The sequence below is a fragment of the Leuresthes tenuis genome, unplaced genomic scaffold, assembly GCF_036924035.1.
Source record: "Leuresthes tenuis unplaced genomic scaffold, fLeuTen1.0.hap1 SCAF_5, whole genome shotgun sequence".
NCBI classification, from domain to species: domain Eukaryota; kingdom Metazoa; phylum Chordata; class Actinopteri; order Atheriniformes; family Atherinopsidae; genus Leuresthes; species Leuresthes tenuis.
In genome coordinates, this window is record NW_027325359.1 from 1,576,597 (window position 1) to 1,595,433 (window position 18,837).

General features: G+C 39.9%; 1 protein-coding gene across 1 annotated transcript; it reads left to right on the plus strand.

Moving 5' to 3' along the window:
• Positions 1 to 5,636: 5,636 nt before the first annotated feature.
• wfdc1 (WAP four-disulfide core domain 1) lies at positions 5,637 to 17,890 on the plus strand. The gene is made up of 7 exons (XM_072385394.1): positions 5,637 to 6,122; positions 14,697 to 14,892; positions 15,040 to 15,123; positions 15,917 to 16,057; positions 16,546 to 16,596; positions 16,672 to 16,731; positions 16,828 to 17,890. The coding sequence occupies exons 1-6, from the start codon at positions 6,030 to 6,032 to the stop codon at positions 16,728 to 16,730; spliced, it is 624 nt and encodes a 207-aa protein (XP_072241495.1). The 5' UTR covers positions 5,637 to 6,029; the 3' UTR covers position 16,731; positions 16,828 to 17,890.
• The last annotated feature ends 947 nt before the right edge of the window (positions 17,891 to 18,837 follow it).

Genomic DNA, 18,837 nt, shown 5'->3' on the forward strand with positions numbered 1-18,837 from the left:
ATACTGATTTACACTTTGCTATCATTCACAATCAAACAAAAATGTCATTTGAGAACTAAAAAGAAACTCTCGGCTGGAATAAATGTTTTGTCGAGTTATTTGTATGGAGTTATGTGTTCATATACTTGAAGTTATTATATCTGTGAGCTGGATAATATCACCCTGCATTTTGTTAATTCATTGTTCAATTCATTTCAGCATACGTGTTTGCTGTTACTTCCACATTTATGTTCCAGACAGAATAAGGTATGTGGTAGCATGTCTGGGATGACAGCATACTGTAAACTGAGCAGATGGATTCCATTCCACTGCAGAAAGCAAAACAAACCTTAACCCACATCTTTAGCTTCTGTTACAAATGTGTAGAAAGATTATCAGGTGGTTTGCGGTAGATTACTGGAATGCACTAAAGGAAGCCCTTTACAATAAGGAATACACTGTACATGATGGAAATGAATAAAATTATTATTGCTTCAGAATGTAAGTTGTCTTTATATGAACCAAAAGTCACTTTGGATATGACACTAGGAGAAAGACGTTAGTCCAACTCAAAGTGGGCTGTTAAAATACACGCAAACATCTTAGTCTGATCAAAATTGTATGAAACTGAAAACCTTGAAACTGGACTCCAGGTAAAGAAAAAAATGGACCAGACTCAGTGAATAATTCCCTATAATCTCTATATAGACCAATGAGCAGTGCTGACCAACATGTCATTGGGGTCATCAGGTGGGAACCTCCTTTCATCAGTGTTTCGTATAGTTGGGCCCACAACACCTCCAGGAGGCTAGACAGTGATCACTGGCATCCGAGAGTCACTCCCCTAATGCCAGCCATCTCAGTGATGGCTGGCATCCTCACACCAGAACAACCACAAACAACTCCAGCCTCTCACCAACTGCACACCAGTCATAGCGGGTGGGGATTCAGACCCTGGTTCGGGTAGGGGGTAGAAATAGAAGAGATAAAGATAAGTAGGAATGGGATTCAGATCCTGGTTCGGGTAGGGGGTAGAAATAGAAGAGGTAAAGATAAGTAGGAATGGGACTCAGACCCTGGTTCAGATAGGGGGTAGAAATAGAAGAGGTAAAGATAAGTAGGAATGGGATTCAGACCCTGATTTGGGTAGGGGGTAGCAATAGAAGAGGTAAAGATAAGTAGGAATGGGATTCAGACCCTGATTTGGGTAGGGGGTAGAAATAGAAGAGGTAAAGATTAGTAAGAATGGGATTCAGACCCTGGTTCGGATAGGGGGTAGAAATAGAAGAGGTAAAGATTAGTAAGAATGGGATTCAGACCCTGGTTCGGGTAGGGGGTAGAAATAGAAGAGGTAAAGATAAGTAGGAATGGGATTCAGACCCTGGTTCGGGTAGGGGGTAGAAATAGAAGAGGTAAAGATACGTAGGAATGGGACTCAGACCCTGGTTCAGATAGGGGGTAGAAATAGAAGAGGTAAAGATTAGTAAGAATGGGATTCAGACCCTGGTTCGGGTAGGGGGTAGAAATAGAAGAGGTAAAGATTAGTAAGAATGGGATTCAGACCCTGGTTCGGGTAGGGGGTAGAAATAGAAGAGGTAAAGATTAGTAAGAATGGGATTCAGACCCTGGTTCGGGTAGGGGGTAGAAATAGAAGAGGTAAAGATAAGTAGGAATGGGATTCAGACCCTGGTTCGGGTAGGGGGTAGAAATAGAAGAGGTAAAGATTAGTAAGAATGGGATTCAGACCCTGGTTCGGGTAGGGGGTAGAAATGGAAGAGGTAAAGATAAGTAGGAATGGGACTCAGATCCTGGTTCAGGTAGGGGGTAGAAATAGAAGAGGTAAAGATGAGTTGGAATGGGACTCAGACCCTGGTTCGGGTAGGGGGTAGAAATAGAAGAGGTAAAGATTAGTAAGAATGGGATTCAGACCCTGGTTCGGGTAGGGGGTAGAAATAGAAGAGGTAAAGATTAGTAAGAATGGGATTCAGATCCTGGTTCGGGTAGGGGGTAGAAATAGAAGAGGTAAAGATAAGTAGGAATGGGATTCAGACCCTGGTTCGGGTAGGGGGTAGAAATAGAAGAGGTAAAGATTAGTAGGAATGGGATTCAGACCCTGATTTGGGTAGGGGGTAGAAATAGAAGAGGTAAAGATAAGTAGGAATGGGATTCAGACCCTGGTTCGGGTAGGGGGTAGAAATAGAAGAGGTAAAGATAAGTAGGAATGGGATTCAGATCCTGGTTCGGGTAGGGGGTAGAAATAGAAGAGGTAAAGATTAGTAGGAATGGGATTCAGACCCTGATTTGGGTAGGGGGTAGAAATAGAAGAGGTAAAGATAAGTAGGAATGGGATTCAGACCCTGGTTCGGGTAGGGGGTAGAAATAGAAGAGGTAAAGATTAGTAAGAATGGGATTCAGACCCTGGTTCGGGTAGGGGGTAGAAATGGAAGAGGTAAAGATAAGTAGGAATGGGACTCAGATCCTGGTTCAGGTAGGGGGTAGAAATAGAAGAGGTAAAGATGAGTTGGAATGGGACTCAGACCCTGGTTCGGGTAGGGGGTAGAAATAGAAGAGGTAAAGATTAGTAAGAATGGGATTCAGACCCTGGTTCGGGTAGGGGGTAGAAATAGAAGAGGTAAAGATTAGTAAGAATGGGATTCAGATCCTGGTTCGGGTAGGGGGTAGAAATAGAAGAGGTAAAGATAAGTAGGAATGGGATTCAGACCCTGGTTCGGGTAGGGGGTAGAAATAGAAGAGGTAAAGATTAGTAGGAATGGGATTCAGACCCTGATTTGGGTAGGGGGTAGAAATAGAAGAGGTAAAGATAAGTAGGAATGGGATTCAGACCCTGGTTCGGGTAGGGGGTAGAAATAGAAGAGGTAAAGATAAGTAGGAATGGGATTCAGATCCTGGTTCGGGTAGGGGGTAGAAATAGAAGAGGTAAAGATTAGTAGGAATGGGATTCAGACCCTGGTTCGGGTAGGGGGTAATGAAAGCATAGAGGGTGCCTGAGGTGGTGGAGGCAGGACAAGACACACTAGCAGATTCAGCAGACAAACTCACCTAAACAGTCCTACATTCACTTAAAATGCCAGCAAAAACCAGGCCATACAGGCCAACTCACCTAAAATGGCCAGCTGGTTTCAAAAGGCTCACATGGGCCTCACCCTCCACTTAAATATATCCTGGATTTCTTCCTTGCTTCTTCTAAGAGTCTGTTTACCCTAAGTTCTCCCCCTGCTGGGCCCCCAGCTACTATTGCTTCTTCTAATCCAAATCCACTGACTGGACTTTACTGAATCTCAGACTGTCTCTCTGACATATCAACATGGATGAAAGCCCATCACCTCCAACTTAACCTCTTAAGACGCCTAAGACAATCCAAACTATTTTCATGTGTCGTCCCACGATGGTGGGATGACCTACCGAGCGCTACCAGAACAGGGGCGTCCCTGTCTATCTTCAAGAAGCTCCTGAAAACCCAGCTCTTCAGAGAGCATCTCCTATCCCAGCACTTACCTTGTACTTACCTACCCCCTCTATCTCTGCACTTTATCTTTCTGCACTTCCTTCTATGCCTGCACCCTATCTCTACTCTGTCACCTCTGACAGAGTCGGACTCCTGGGTTCCTTTCTATGTAGTTTATTGTTAGCTTTTTGTATAGCTGTTATATCTTCATTTGTAAGTCACTTTGGATAAAATCGTCTGCTAAATACAGAAACATAAGCATAAACCCAGGTTGTGAAACTTGCTGTACTTAGGCACAGTCTAATATTCTGAAAATATGCTCTTACTAAGTTAAGAACTATTGCAGGCACTCTAAATATAATAGATCCAGAAATATAAAATGCAAGTCTTTTTTCTCAATCTTGGCTGTCTGAATCTGATGCCAAATCATGTTAGTGTGCTCTAAACACCCTGCAGACCCTGTTATTCCTGCCTTCTGCACAGTAGTATCTATTAAGCTATTCTTTTCTAAATAACTCGCTAATCTCTGTGCAACTACACTAAAGAAAATCTTCCCCTCTATATTTAGGAGAGAGATCATCCGGACTCAGGTCCGAGGACTCTTTGAGCTTTGGAATACGAACGCCTCCTGCCCTACGCCATGCTCTAGGAATAAACTGTTTCTCCCAAACTATTCTTAATTGCCTCCACAAAAACCTTAGGATATCAGGTGCACTTTTATAAACCAGGTAGGGGACTCCATTTGGCCCTGGCACCGATGAAGCCTTTGCACGTCTGACTACCTCCTCAACCTCTTACCACCAAGGTCGGCTAACATCCATCTTAGTAACACAACCAGATAATGCAATTGGGGTTCAAGTCACTGCTGCATGTATCAATTGGACTAAAATTGGCCTAGTTTGTGAACAAACTCTCTTTAACTTCTTAATCAAATACAAGATCATTGAAAAATAAATCTTTTTTGCAACTAAGCAAGAGTTAAGAGTTAAATTTGTCTAATTCACTGGCTACAGAAATCTGCTTGTGTATGCTTCTGTCTGAAATCCCCATCTGGCGTTGTGATAATTACAGAGAATTTAGGGTGATAAATCTCTCACAGCTTTCACACTAACCTGCATTAACAGAGGGCTTGACCAGAGCAGCAGCAGCTCAGGGTCGTGGAGTTTAGCAATATATTTTCTTTTTTATTAAGCAATATCTTAAAATGCTTTCCATTGTCATAAAAATCAAACCATTTTTTCAGTTAGGACAGGTTCACTTATCTGACTTATTCACACACTCATTCATGCTCTCTCACACTAACCTCCCCTGCTATCTCTGTCCCCCCCTTTCTGCTCTCTCTTTTTCTCTCCCCCTTTCTCTTTACTCTGTCTTTTGTGTAAGTGAAGCCAGGGCCTCCGAGTGACATGAGCCCTGCTCCTGTAAAACTAATAATGACTGAGATTTGTGCAGGCTTAGCATTCTTTCCCCTCTTTCAGAGCAAGACACTGAGAATGGAGCAAGGGGAGGGGATGGTAAGGGGGAGAAACATCTTGAGGTAAGGTGGGGGGATATGTCCTAGTTTGAGAGGAAGCAACTTGGGAGATATGTGAGAGGGGAAGACCAGTGAAGCACAAGATGGAGAAAGAGGCAGAGAGGCCCCTTTCCCTGAAACAGACCGCATGCCTTCATTTTTCATGGGTCAGTGCCGCTGAAATCACTCTGCATCCTCTCCAAACATATTACACAAACTTATACACTTCAGATTTCCCACACACGAATCCATATACTTTTGTAAGATTGTGTTCTCATCTACACTGACATTCAAGTTCCAAAGATACCGTCTTAAAAAACAAATCAGGATACGATCATGTACGTTGGACAGTTAATAGTTAAATGGCATGCATGAACTCCAGACGAGCAGTCAAGTACATTCAAACCCCATGCTTGGCAGAGGAATGTTTTTTTTCCCTCCAACAACACTACAGACAAGCAAACCATGTAAAGAAAAGCCACAGAGTATAAAACATGTCTCAACTGCACATTGACACAAGTCTAACAAATTTGCAGAAAGATCACCAGATGTGCTTCAAGATGCAACAAGGGGGCAAGGGGGAGGTCTCTCACACTCTGGCCTCTCTAATACTCTCCCCTCTCTGCTTTCACCTCCCCTGCTCTCTCCCAGAGACATGTGCACACGCTGTGCCAGCACTCAACAACTGATGCACAGACAGCTGCTGTTTCTCCCTTATGTTCCTTTTTGCACTTAAAACCATTATTTAGTTTCTTCCCTACTCTGCCCCTTTCCATTCTTCTGTACTTTCCTCTTCTTTTCCTCGACTCTGTCATTCTGCACTTTACTTCTTTTTCTCAGCCGGATATAAAGGCAGGTCCTGTTGGAGGGAGAGGGCTTGTGTAATCTCTGGCTGCACATGAGCACCCGGGAGTCATTGCTTCAGCTGGAAAGGCAACGCAGCAGAGGACCTATAAACACCGAGAGGAAAAACTCTGGAACAAGGGCAGGAAGAGGGAATATATCTAAGAAAAGAAAGGAGAAGAGTTTTTTAAGGGCAAGAGATTGGAGATAAGGTGGAGTTTACAGACCATGCCGGGCTGCTTGTTGCTGCTGATGTCCCTGTTGGTCCTGTCTACAGGAAGTGATGCCAGAAGAATAAGAAAAAGAGGTCTCAACCATAAGGTGAGTCTACTAATCTCCCCTTTGACTGTATCTGCACATATATAATCTATATGAGGGTGTGGATGTTCTGTCTCTATCTTGTGGTTATATCCTCCAAAGTGGTAGTAGGTGAAAGCTCACAGCACTACAAGACAGTACTGTGTCTGTAACAGAGAGGTGCTTCACACATCAGAGTGGTTTTGTGGCTGAGGTGAGACATGGTCAAGTTGACCAGAGGTCTTGGGTGAAAATAAATAAGAAAAAGTGGAAGGAGTTAGTAATATTTGGTACGAAGGTACAATAATAGTTTGAAATCATTGGTTCTTGCAGAGAGTTAGATAACATGTCTTTGTGGCTGCAGTCACCCAAGTAATGAATGGAAATAGCTCTGCCCAGAGTGAGAAAGAAATCCATGCACCAGCACCTCTGTATTTGTGCCTTCTATTATAATAAATAATATACCAAATGTTTCGGGTAAAAATGTATGGCCTGAGACAACACTTTTTTTACTTTTTATGATATTCATTGATGAGATCTAGCAGTTAGTTTGCAGATTAAATAATCGAACAAAACAAATTAACATCCTCTAAAAGCTAATGCAATGCCATAGAACAGACCAAACAGAAATATATAGAACAATCTAAAGTTGCTCTGGAACATTTAACATTTATGGATCATTTAAGACATCTCCAGTGCCTGAATAGTAGGCATCTGGACATCTATTTTTCTTTTAAAAAAACGGTCCATTTGCCTTTTGCTCAAGCATTTATAATTACATGACCTTGAGAGCTTTCTTGAGTCTACACAGAAACAGGAAAAATGCACATCAAACATCCATATTTTTTCTTATAATTCTCTAGAGGACCAATAAAGACTCACAGAAGTTATTCCAGTGAAAAAAAGAGACAATTTGGGGGCAGAAATGCTTTGATTCTAAAGCATGAAAAATGTATGCACGTGTTTTTGAGTTTCAATGAGGATCAGAAAGTGGCGTGTGCAACAGGTTGGAATAAGTCACTAATTTTCAAGTTTCCATATGAGTAATTAAAGGGCACGCGGGATGTTCGGCGTTTGTTGGTGTGTGTGTGCATGCGTGTGTGTAGAGGATTATCAGGGCAGGAACTGAACTTGCAGACCGGGCCCCTGCTTGTTAACTCAGCTTTGTGTAGCTGATTGATCATCTCTAACAAGGGCTCACTGTAGCATGCTGCATGCTCTCTTTCTCTTTCTTGTTCTCTCTGTAACCTTTCATGACTCAATGTTCTCACTTTCTGACTTGTTTATGCCTCCACTGGCCTTTTCTCTCTCTAATCCTGCAACTACTCTCTCATATAAATTAGTTACCCTCCACTATCTCCCTGTTCTGCTCTCTCTTCTCATGCATGTGCCTCTCGCAGTTTACCACCCTCCATTTTCACCCTTTCAAATGTCTTTCTCTTGTCTTCTCCTGCTCTCAGGATGGGCCAAAAGCACTGTCTTGCTGGTCTCTGCTTCAAAGTCGCTGTAATTGGAGCATGCTGAGTTGGCTGTGGAGACCGAGTTTGCCTTTTCTCCCTGAACTTTTTCATCTGCATCTTTTAAGCTTTTTTTTATTCCCACACATGCACACCCTCAGTCTCATTCATAACAGCAGGGCTGTGCAGAAAGACAAATTACAGTCACTTAATGGTGCGTCTTGAAAGGAAAATTGGTAAATCTAACAAACCAAAGACCACCAACATGCTCAGTGCCTCCTTTCCATTCTTCTAACATTGTCCCCCTTATTTTACTGGACAACATTTCAACCAGATTTGTCTATAAAATCAAATATAAATTGGCCAAATTTCATGTATGTAGATATAAATTTAGATCACAAATGCTTGAGAGTGTTGATAAATTGTGCAGACATGCAATGTGCACTATTTCCTCATTCAATGTCTGTTAAGATAAGTGGAGAAAACTACAAGTGAATACTTCTTGGAGTTAAATACAATCATATATCCGGTCACTTGTTCTATATATTTAAAAAAAAAACACTTGCAGTCACTGCAAATGTGATTTTCTCTGTTTCACAGAAGCATGTGATGATGAATGCTTTTCAACAATGTACAAAACACTAGATAAGTACCAATAATGGGTCCAGATATATTCATTCAATGACCACTCGAAGGTCCAAGGAGGTTTTGAGCTTGAAAACTTCTTGTCAGATCCAGAATGTCCCTTTATGTCACATGCTTCTTTGTCTTTCTGTTTCAGAGAAGCCTGTAATGTGAAATGCTTTAAGCTTTGCAAGTGCAGTACCTACTGTTGTCATCTTTATGTCCGGTGCAACGAGTTTTCACATCCCAACATAATTGTTTTTTAATCACATTCACAAACCTTATTAATATGTAGTGAACTTATGGCTTTTCAGAGCAGTTGGCTCCTTTGTCCAGTTTAGCCTCGTTAATTAAAAGTGTTCATTTAATAGGAGATGTGCATAATCAGTGTGGATTAGAAATGTATAATTAGAATTTGTTCATGAACATTTTCTGTAATTTTTTCATTAAATCTGCACTTCACTGTTAATATAAAATGTGCTTAAAGTTGTTTTTTGCCCTCGAGATCTTATTTGGGGGATTGGTCATAGTTTTATAGGCTTTAATGACAAAAATGTCTGAACTTCAGAGCTGATAGTCCTTCCCACTGGTGGCTTATGTTGTGCTTAACTTGCAAAATGATGAATAAAAGATTCATAGCGTAGCGGTAATGAGTTCTGAAGTAAATTCATTAGATGGGAAGTTAGAAATAAACTGATCAATAGCAAAAGCTGCGGAAAGAGGAGAGAAAATTCTATTGCAAGGGGACATTTTACTTTTTCTGGCAACCTTCTAATCCCAGAACAAACTATTGTAATTTATCTGAAAAATATTCAGAAACACCAAAGGAATGCCAATGACAGGATCCAGATGATAAATGCATATTTGAGATTTTGTGATTTATGTGTGTTTCATAAGTACAAAAAAAAGAAAAGAAAAATCTGGGAGAACAAGATTTTTGCCCGTATATGTATGAGAAAAACACCTCAAACATCTCAGTCCAAAACTTGGAAAACACACACATTAACCTGACTGTTTAGTCTCAAACAACCATAACACAGTCTGGTTCAGGCATCTGTCTGGGCATGCCACTGCCTGGTGTCTGGTGTTGGCTTCATAAATCTTTACAGTTTCATTTATGTGATGTGATGTGGACCATTACTATATAACACCACTTGTTATTAAGACAGATACCTGCAGATGGATAGAAACAGTTGTGCTTCCTGTTCTTTGTCTGGCCTGCTGTTTGACTTGGCCTGGGGCTGTTAACAAAGCAGAGATACACTGCTTATGTGTTGAGGAGAATGTTTAATGTTCGTGGAATAGATACTATTATCTTGGGAGGCAGCTGGATTCTCACGAGATTTGGAGGATTACAATCAGGCATTACTTGGTTTGTAGATAGAACAGCAGTAGCAGTAATAGACAGAAAGTTCAGAGGATTTTGCTTGTACTTCACAGGTTAAACGTGATCATTAGTAGAGAAATTTTACATGCAGTGCAAGATAATGGAGTCAGATGGATCATTCTTTTTTCAGGATAGCTGGGGAAAATCTCTCAATAATATAACGAGACTCAGCAGAGCAGTTCACGTAGAAGAGAACATTTGCAACCTGGGCCATCTGTAAATACAAGGATGTGCAAAGGTGAACAAAAAGATGGGAGGAGCATAACAAACTGAAGCCAAAACAAGCTCATTTCTGTGAGCAACAAATAAAATAAGTACATCGGTCCATGTAAAAGTACACAGCAGTTTCACATTGAAAGCTCAAAAGTTGTACACCAGCAGCTTAGTTCTCTAATGCGATATGAGTCCTTTATCACTCCTTTTCTGTCGTGATGTGTCTAAATGGATTCTCATGACGTAATGATATCAACAGTTGTTCTCTTGACAAAGACAAAAATATCGTATTTGGGGAAAGGAGTGCTTGGCTGCTGCTAAACCCCTGAGTAAGGGATTGCTGGTTCATTGCACATTCTTTCCCTTTCACTTTTTTAATTCAATGTGTGGAATTAGGAAATAGGATATTTCCACCATGAACTGATGCAGAAAAAGTGACTCAGCAGTGTGTTCACCTCCATGGTCAACTCTAATCTATGCTATTGACAATGAAAGAAATCTTTATTTTCTAATAATGAATCTCATTTTCTTTCAACTAAAGTTGGAAAATTTGGACCAAATTTAAGGATTTGTTGCTATGATTGTGGTAATGAATGGTGTAAATGAATGAAAACAAATGAAATGTTCCAATATGCACCAATATGCAACCATTAGCAGACTCCTACCTGCTAATGGTTAGGTTAGGAGACAATAGTACAGGATTAGAGTCAGAAATGAGTGTACCTGGTTAGTTTTCTATATTAAAAAACACACAACTGGGGTTAGAAAACTGCACCTTGTTATGGACTTCATGGTCAGCCCTTCTTGTGTCATCAAACTTTAAGCACCTGTCATGAAATCAAAGCATTTTACTGAGCTGCTTTCTGGTGTAACCGGAACAAAACAAATATTCATAAACCCCTTTTTAAAGTCACTTCAGAGTCATTTTCACCACAATATTCCCAGGTGAGAGGGATGGTATAACAGTTTGCTATGAAGATGGGAGTAAGTGCAGTTAATCATCAAGTAAACAAGCAGTTATGTGAAATGGTTTCACTGCAGCTCTAAGCAGAACTAATCCCATTCAGATGATGTGAGTCAGTCAGCAGCACATTACCGAATTTAACAATGGAGCCAATCACTGCTCAGTACCACAGGTTCACATACAGAAATCATAATCTCTCCTCCAGAGCAACTGCTAACTCTTACATGGCAACTTGTGCTCCTTCTTTGGCTGTAGCAGCTGGTCTAAAGCTGCTTTGTTGTTTAAACCACACCTCATACACATACACAGTATGTTCATCTGTATTTCAAGAGTAAACACGATTATTCTACATGTTTTTCCCAGTTGTACCTTTTTTTCTATCAGCGTGTGTTATCTCCATGTATTAAAACTCTCCCCATCTACCTTTGTACATGATTGTCCACCTCACTGTCCAACTGGATGCCTGCTTAGGGACAGGAAATTGGTGCTGACAGCCCAAAAGCTAACCAGATGTTTGCTGTGGGTTCCCTCATTTAGTATTGGAGATCTGAAAGGTTTAAGCTGACACCTCAGTAAAAGATCAGGGTCTTCTTGATAAATCACATGCCTGCAAACCCATGACTCCACAGTGTGAGTGGGTCTGTTTCTGGCTCTGAGTTCACACGTGTTTGAGTGCATGAATACTTGACCACAAAGGAAGCTGAAATGTTTCGTATCTGTCTGAGATCTCTGCATCGAACCATAACCTTTCTGATCTCAGTTCAGTTATGGAGCCAGGCCAGGTCTCTAGTGGTATCTCTCTACAAACCGAAGAACAGGGGCGTTCAAAAGAAAGAGCTGCTGTGATCAAACGTTACCACAACCATCATGCAACTGCTTTTCAACACCAACAATAGAGGAAGAAAGAAAAATGAAAAAAAAGAGAGATAAAATGTCACAGACTGAGAGAGAAGAAAATATCCCACAAAAAGACATGGACATCACACACAGGCCTGCTGGTAGTGCTTCTGTTGGTGGGCAGTACAGCAGACAGGAGTATAAACAAACACTGTGGAACATCAGAGAGATGTGAGCAGGATTGTGTGATAGAGCTCAGGATTAGAGCACAGCAGCCTGTCTGGCATGCATAAGCATGAAAGTGAAGGAAAAGACTAGATTAAATGAGCCCAGACACCGAAGAAGTTACAGTAAAACATGAATGACATACAGAATGGCAAAAGTACAGTAAGAGTAAGAAGCAGGATGTGTAGTTATCATTTCTAAGGCTTATTCAATCTCTTCAGTATTGCCTTTACTGTATGTGGACAAATAAGTTTTCTTTCTTTTTCCCCAAACACACAACTCAAATAAACAGGAAGGGCACACTTGATCTTTTGTTGGAGAAGCTTGCATGAGACATTGAGAACAGATCGGAAATGAGACAAGGGGAAGAAGACAGTGGTCTTTACCTAATTATCAAATCAGAGGAGACTTTGTAGTACTCATTCATAGATTAAATTACGCCAGGAAACTTGCTGAAGAATTAAAGTGGTTCCCAAAGGTCCCTGTAAGGCTCCTGCTCAGTTTGTACTGTTAAAATGAGTGAATGAAAAAATAAGTAAAAAGTTTTACCATCCATTTCTCTCTTATTTTATCATTTAGGTTCTCATTTAGGTTGCTTCAGAACACAAAGGCAAAGCAAAAACAGTCTCAACTCCAGACACCACTGACATTTGTATTGATCTAATTAACAAATTAAGACATAAAGTCCTTGTAAAGTTGGGAAAACCCACAGAAATTGTTGTTTTCTTTAATCACCGCAACAAGGAGCAACTTCAACATTTATTCACACAGTTTTTACATAACTGCTGCACCTCTTAAAAGGACTGAAGAATATCCATTCCCTACATCAATTCTCCAAACTTTGAATCCATTCTCTGACAATGAAATTATTACAGGGTGAGAGCAGCAACGCCCATCCAGACGTTCCTGTCTGCAGCAGCTTCCTCCAGCACCTTATGTGGGACCTTCAAGTGCTCCCAGGCCAGGTGGAGGACATAATCCCTCCAATGAGTCCAGTTAGCTGTGCTTGTAAACTTCTGAAGGGATGTACCCAAAGGGAATCCCCTGCAGAGGAGCAACAAGTCTAATCAGACCTCCCGCATTTCCAAACTTCTCAACAAATCTATGAAGACCCAACCACATAGCAAGGAATGCTTTTTCAGCTGCTTAGAGCTTGAACAGAGGGGCAATTTGACTACCTTTCTCAGCTCTTAAAGACATCTCTCCAGTTCTGAGCAGCTGATGGGGAGTTTCTTTTGTGAACCAAGAAAAGAAGTCCAATTGCCTCCCATTCAAGCTCTTAGAATGACCATAACTAAAAATCTACACCAAGAAATATTCTTCTCTTTGTGTTATTACTAAAAGTTCACAATCATAGTTGAGGGCAGGGATGTTGGTTGACAGGTGAGTCAATATAATTCAAACTCTAAAGCTCTGTTTTCTGAATGGAAGGTGCTGGCCGCCATTGAAGCTGCATCAATGGCAAGTGAAAATGTATTTCTGAATATAAAAATGAACGAAATCCCAAGCATTCTAAAAATATCCAAAAATGTATTGAAACTCAATCGTAAAAAATAATCTTAGCAATTAGATAAAGTTAAAAAATCAACTTATCACTGATGGGAGAATGTATGATTTTGCAGGTAGAATCAGCATATATATATAATATAATATATATAATCAGCATTTCATAATTATCAACATCTAAATGAGGTGTTTGAATGTGTGTAAAAAAAAGTCTTATAATGTAAATCACTTTGCTTAACTTATAAGTCAAGAAATGCCTTATATAGATATTAATTTATCCAGTACAGACCTCAAACTCTCATTGCACTACTTCAGCTTTTTACAGTAACATGTGGGCTCTCAAATTAACTTTTACAAGCTGCAACTGAGCCACAAGTTGTTCCCTCCATCATTCCACGGTATTCACTCCAACCGCAACCCCTAATAACCATCCATCCACTAAGCTCACAGCTGCCAGGCCGAATTAATGTGTTTAAAGTGAACGCACATACATTTTCTTTTGTTTTTACTGTAGATTTGGAGAAATAGTCATTTAGCCTGACAAATAAACGGCAGTTTTAATGAGCCTGTAAACCCACAAACCAGTTACATAATCACAAAAACACCATTTGTCTTGGCAGAGCTCTACCATTCTCAGAAAGTCAAAGAACTTCATTCGTGTGACTTATAAAGGTACATATTTCTGTGAACTTTGCAATAAATAAGTCTGTATTCTGATAATTAGCTGCGGGTATAACAGTTTTCACATTATTTTCCTCGATAGAAAGACAAAAAATTAAGAGACCAAATGTGTGACCAAGAGCAGCCATTTTTCTTATTTCTAATTTCCATGAGTTCACAGCCCAGAATAATGAATTTCCACCTATACTGTGGCACAAAGCATTTGATATTCAATACCAGCCATGTTAAACAACAGACAAGTCATCCCACACATTCTATCCTGAGCACCCTCAAACCAGTCAGTGGAAAATAATTTAAAGCTGCAGCTGTTAAAAAACACTCAATACAGACACCATGAGTGAGTAAAAGCTTAAGCTTTTCTTTCTTTGTGTATGTTATCTTGAATTGTGTTGCCAAAGTTGCTGAAGACTGTATTTTTGTTGTTCCAGGCTCCTGTAGCCTACTTTTTCTCCTCAGACTCAGTAGGGGAGTGTTTCCACAATCAATCACATCCCCTATCCAGGTCAAGACATTAGCAATCAGGCATGCACACTAAAGTTAACCCTCCTCTCGCTCCTTTGTGATGAAAAGTGCTCATTCAGATCAGTTGCTGCCATCTGGTGGTTAAAAAACAAACTAAGCACAATTCCAGCATCACTGTATGAACATCAGCAAAAAATACTCTTTCTGAGCCCTTAATATTTGCTTGTTTTCTGACTTTTTAGGACTATGAGTACCCCAACCATCCCCAGTCCACACAACACCAAAAGAACGACCGGTGTCCACCGCCACCTCAGATGCTGCCAGAGCGAGCTTGTGAGGTGCCAGGCTGCCGCTCCGACTCAGAGTGTGAGCGGCATAAACGATGCTGCTACAATGGCTGCATCTATGCATGTCTGGAGTCAGTTCAGCCGCCACCAGGTCAGCAGACCCAGCAGAATCATTTTTTTTACGTGTTTTTTTTCAGTGATTCTATTACTAACAGAAAATTATAAGGGTTTACAATCAAAACACAGAAATCAACAGTTTGGGTGTAGCTAATTGTCTCTATTTGTGTATTCTGAGCAGTGTTGGACTGGCTGGTGCAGCCCAAACCTCGGTGGTTGGGGGGCAATGGCTGGCTGCTGGATGGCCCTGAGGAGGTTCTACAGGGTGAGTACACACCTGAGCCGTCAAAAAGCTCTGCACGAGCCAACATTACTAACTGCACATAAGTGACCAAACTGCATCTTAACCTTCACAAACCAAACTTTTTGCCAGCTGGATTACCTTCCATTAAATTTCACAACCCCTTTTTCTTCTGGTGCATATTGGGACATTTCATTTGTTTTCATTCATTTACACCATTCATTATCACAATCATAGCAACAAATCCTTAAATGTTCCAACTTTAGTTGAAAGAAAATTAGATTAATTATTAGAAAATAAAGATTTCTTTCATTGTCAATAGCATAGATTACAGTTGACCATGGAGGAGTCACTTTTTCTGCATCAATTCATGGTGGAAATATCCTAATTTCTGTCATGGAAAGCACAGGTTTCAGGATGAATGCACATCGAAATACTGAACATGTGCAAATGAATATGCATCCGCTTGAAACATTTGCCTAAAAGTCTCAGTAGACCCAAACATATGCATCCACATGCATTTATGGTTGGGCAGAAATTCTGCATATTAGTCAGCTCTTCTCTGTCTCTCAGATGCACAATAAGGTATTCTGAAGTTTTAGCATTTCACATGCTGGCATTCCCAGAGGCAAGCAAAGACAATTACTACTAAATATGACCCCTGATTTTTGTCATTTCCTCTTGTTGAAACTGAATCCTGTGTTTTTGGGCTCACCTTTATTTCATATTTCATCCAAGCATCGGTTTGTGAACTGTGCTTTTACTGACTATAGTAAGTAGCCCAAGTACTTATTTGGTTAGTTTTTTTGCACATCAGCTGAGGCCTGCAGTACAACTGAGGATGGAGACGAGCCTCTTCACTGTCCCACAGGCTACGAGTGCCACATCATCAACCCAGGAAACCCTGAAGCCGGCATCCCAAACCGGGGTCAGTGCATCAAGCAACGCGGCAACTCTGGTATGACTTGACATTTTTTTCCTTGACTTTTGTGGAAACTGAGTAACTTTTAATCCAGGCTTTGAATGCACATCTTTACCAGTTCTTATTTCAAGTTGAAAACAAACCTCCTGTATGCTAATCCAACAAATTCCCTTGTTCATGTTGAACTACTCTTAATAGTTTCAACCCCTTTAAGAATAAATTATGCTGGACTGTGCCAGCAGCTGTCTTGAGTCTTGGCAAATTGCATGCTGTTAAGTGCCAGGTTTCTTTTTTTAAATGCATCTAAAAATATACAAACTAAAGTGACCTGGCAACACCATGAACTGATGATGTATGATTAAAGCTGTTGGCACAGATATTAATCTAATGATTTAACAAGGACAACTTAATGTTTAAGTTTGTTTATCTTAATTTATTTCATTATAAATTGAGCAGTTATGTGCTAGGCTTATAATAAGATCTTTTAAGTAGTTTAAGATGCCTTTCTTGTCGTTTCCATACAGATGGACGTGGTTTGAGGCAGAAATACTTTAAGGACTATAAGGACTACTTAGGTAGGTTGTACAAAAAGACCTTTTAAATCCTATCATACTGGAAAATATGCATCACAATGGTTTTCTCTCTGACAGGATCCAGTTCAAACAATGCAGTAGGCTATGAAAAACATCATCACAAGCACCTCGGATGAAGTATGTTTTCAGCCACTTTGAACCATCATATTAAAAATCCTCTTCATATATGTCCTCCTTTACCAAAAACAATGTGTTTTTCATATCCTTCCTTAGATCAACCTGACCTCAGTCTCAGCTATGACCTTAACACAACCTCAGACGTCAGCCCAGCCCCATTTGATCATCTCACAGCTGAACCAGCAACAGATCTGCCCTATTTAACCACACCTACCTACAGCTGCTACCTCCTCTTTGCAAAGCCCTGTCTTGCAGTCTCACCTCTATAACTTGTCCTTTGGGAGACAAGTGTTATACTTATGTCATGGAGCCAAAGAAAACAGTGTTTCTTTTAGTCTGATGTCTGTGAAGGCAAGGATGAGGGTGTAGATGGAAAAGCAGGCAAAAAGAAAGCAGGATGTGGACCAAAGCTGTTAATAAAAAATCTCACAGGAAATTAGAAACCAATCCCATTTTTTTCAGTTTCTCTTTCTCTCTTCGACACATTCTTATTCTCACAAATACAAGCTCTCTAACCTTGTGCCTGGACAGCAGAGAAAATCAAAACCACATTCTCTGAGGAACTCAGCTCAAAGTTCTTCCTCTGAAATCTGGAAAGTTTTATAAACCAAGAGGAAAAACTCCAGCTGCAGTGGCTGCATGTCTGAATCAACTCTGAATGTGATTCAATATCAAAACTAATAACAGTAATTACCAGCATTAATACTTTGAGTGTGTGGGTTGTAACACTTTGAAAGATTTAAAGGTACTTCTCCCATTGATGACAAAAAAAGCGAATAAAAGTGAGTATAAAAACCCACATCTGTACATAAACCTGTGTCAAGTAATCACAGCTATAAAGATTTATTTAGATTAGATTATCCCATTCAAATTAAACTCAAGTATTTAAAAATGTGTTTGTGCGATCTGATAATAAAATGAAAACACAAACCATGAATCCAATCTGTCTATTAACAGCTTTACTTAACTGTTCAGCTCTTGCTCTGTCCTTTGTGAGCTCAAACGGTGCTCCGTTAAATTGCCACCTGATAGATGTATAAACTGGTCACATGATAAGCTGAAGATGTGAAATAAATCCATGCAGAATATAAGTGAATGTTACTCTCTGACTGGTGCTACATTTCTGCCCTGTGTATTCAAATAAACCTTGTGACTGAAACCATTTTTGTCTTTTTTTCCCTCTTCCAAGGCATTTTACATTTAAACATATAGCCTTAGGTGGCGTTAAATCAACATCACAGTTTCTGCAAGCCACATAAAATGCTCTGATAAAGGCTTAGTATGTGCATTTGGTCATTAGCTTACTGGCATAACAGTACCAAAAACAAAATAGAAATTATAATTATACTATATTATTGATTATATCAAATTAGATTAACTCTTACAAAACAGAATATTTACATTTCTAACAATACAAAGCACAATTTACTTATTTTCAAATCAGTTTAATTCAATTAATCAATTTCCAATTCAACTTTCCCACAAAGTAGTGATTTGAAAAAAAGGTTTACATTCATTTTGTTGTACTTGTTACAATTATAAAAAAGGATATTCTGATATTTATGCAGAAATACTCAGTCAGGACGGACAGTATGTGGGATGGACATTTAATAAATTATCTCCCGTAAAACACAATATATGCTAAAGTAACATTGGTTATCTTGCTGTATACTGCACGAAGTAAAAATAAATATTATAGATGCATCAGTTAAGCTAAATTGCAGTCTACTTGTTGGAAAACCCAATATTCCCTGAGTCATAGTGGTTTACCTGTAAATATTAAGGAGACACCTGCACAGATTATAAACTTCAACAACGCAGTATAACTTGATAAACTGTTTGCTTTTCAGTCCCTCAGCTGTAGGCGATGAGAAGAAAATATGTGCACCTGGGCGTAATTATTCAGCGACTTTTTTGCTCTTTTTAATAACGCCATGTCAATTTTCTCTTTTCTCGAATGTTCTAAAGTATTTCTGAAAGCACAACAGCCCCTCAAAAAATGTCCGTTCCACAGCAGATTCAGGCAAAGCTTGCTCAATCATTACACTGACATGAACACAACACAGTAAAACGCGCTTAAAGTAGTGGATGTTGCGTAACTCAGCG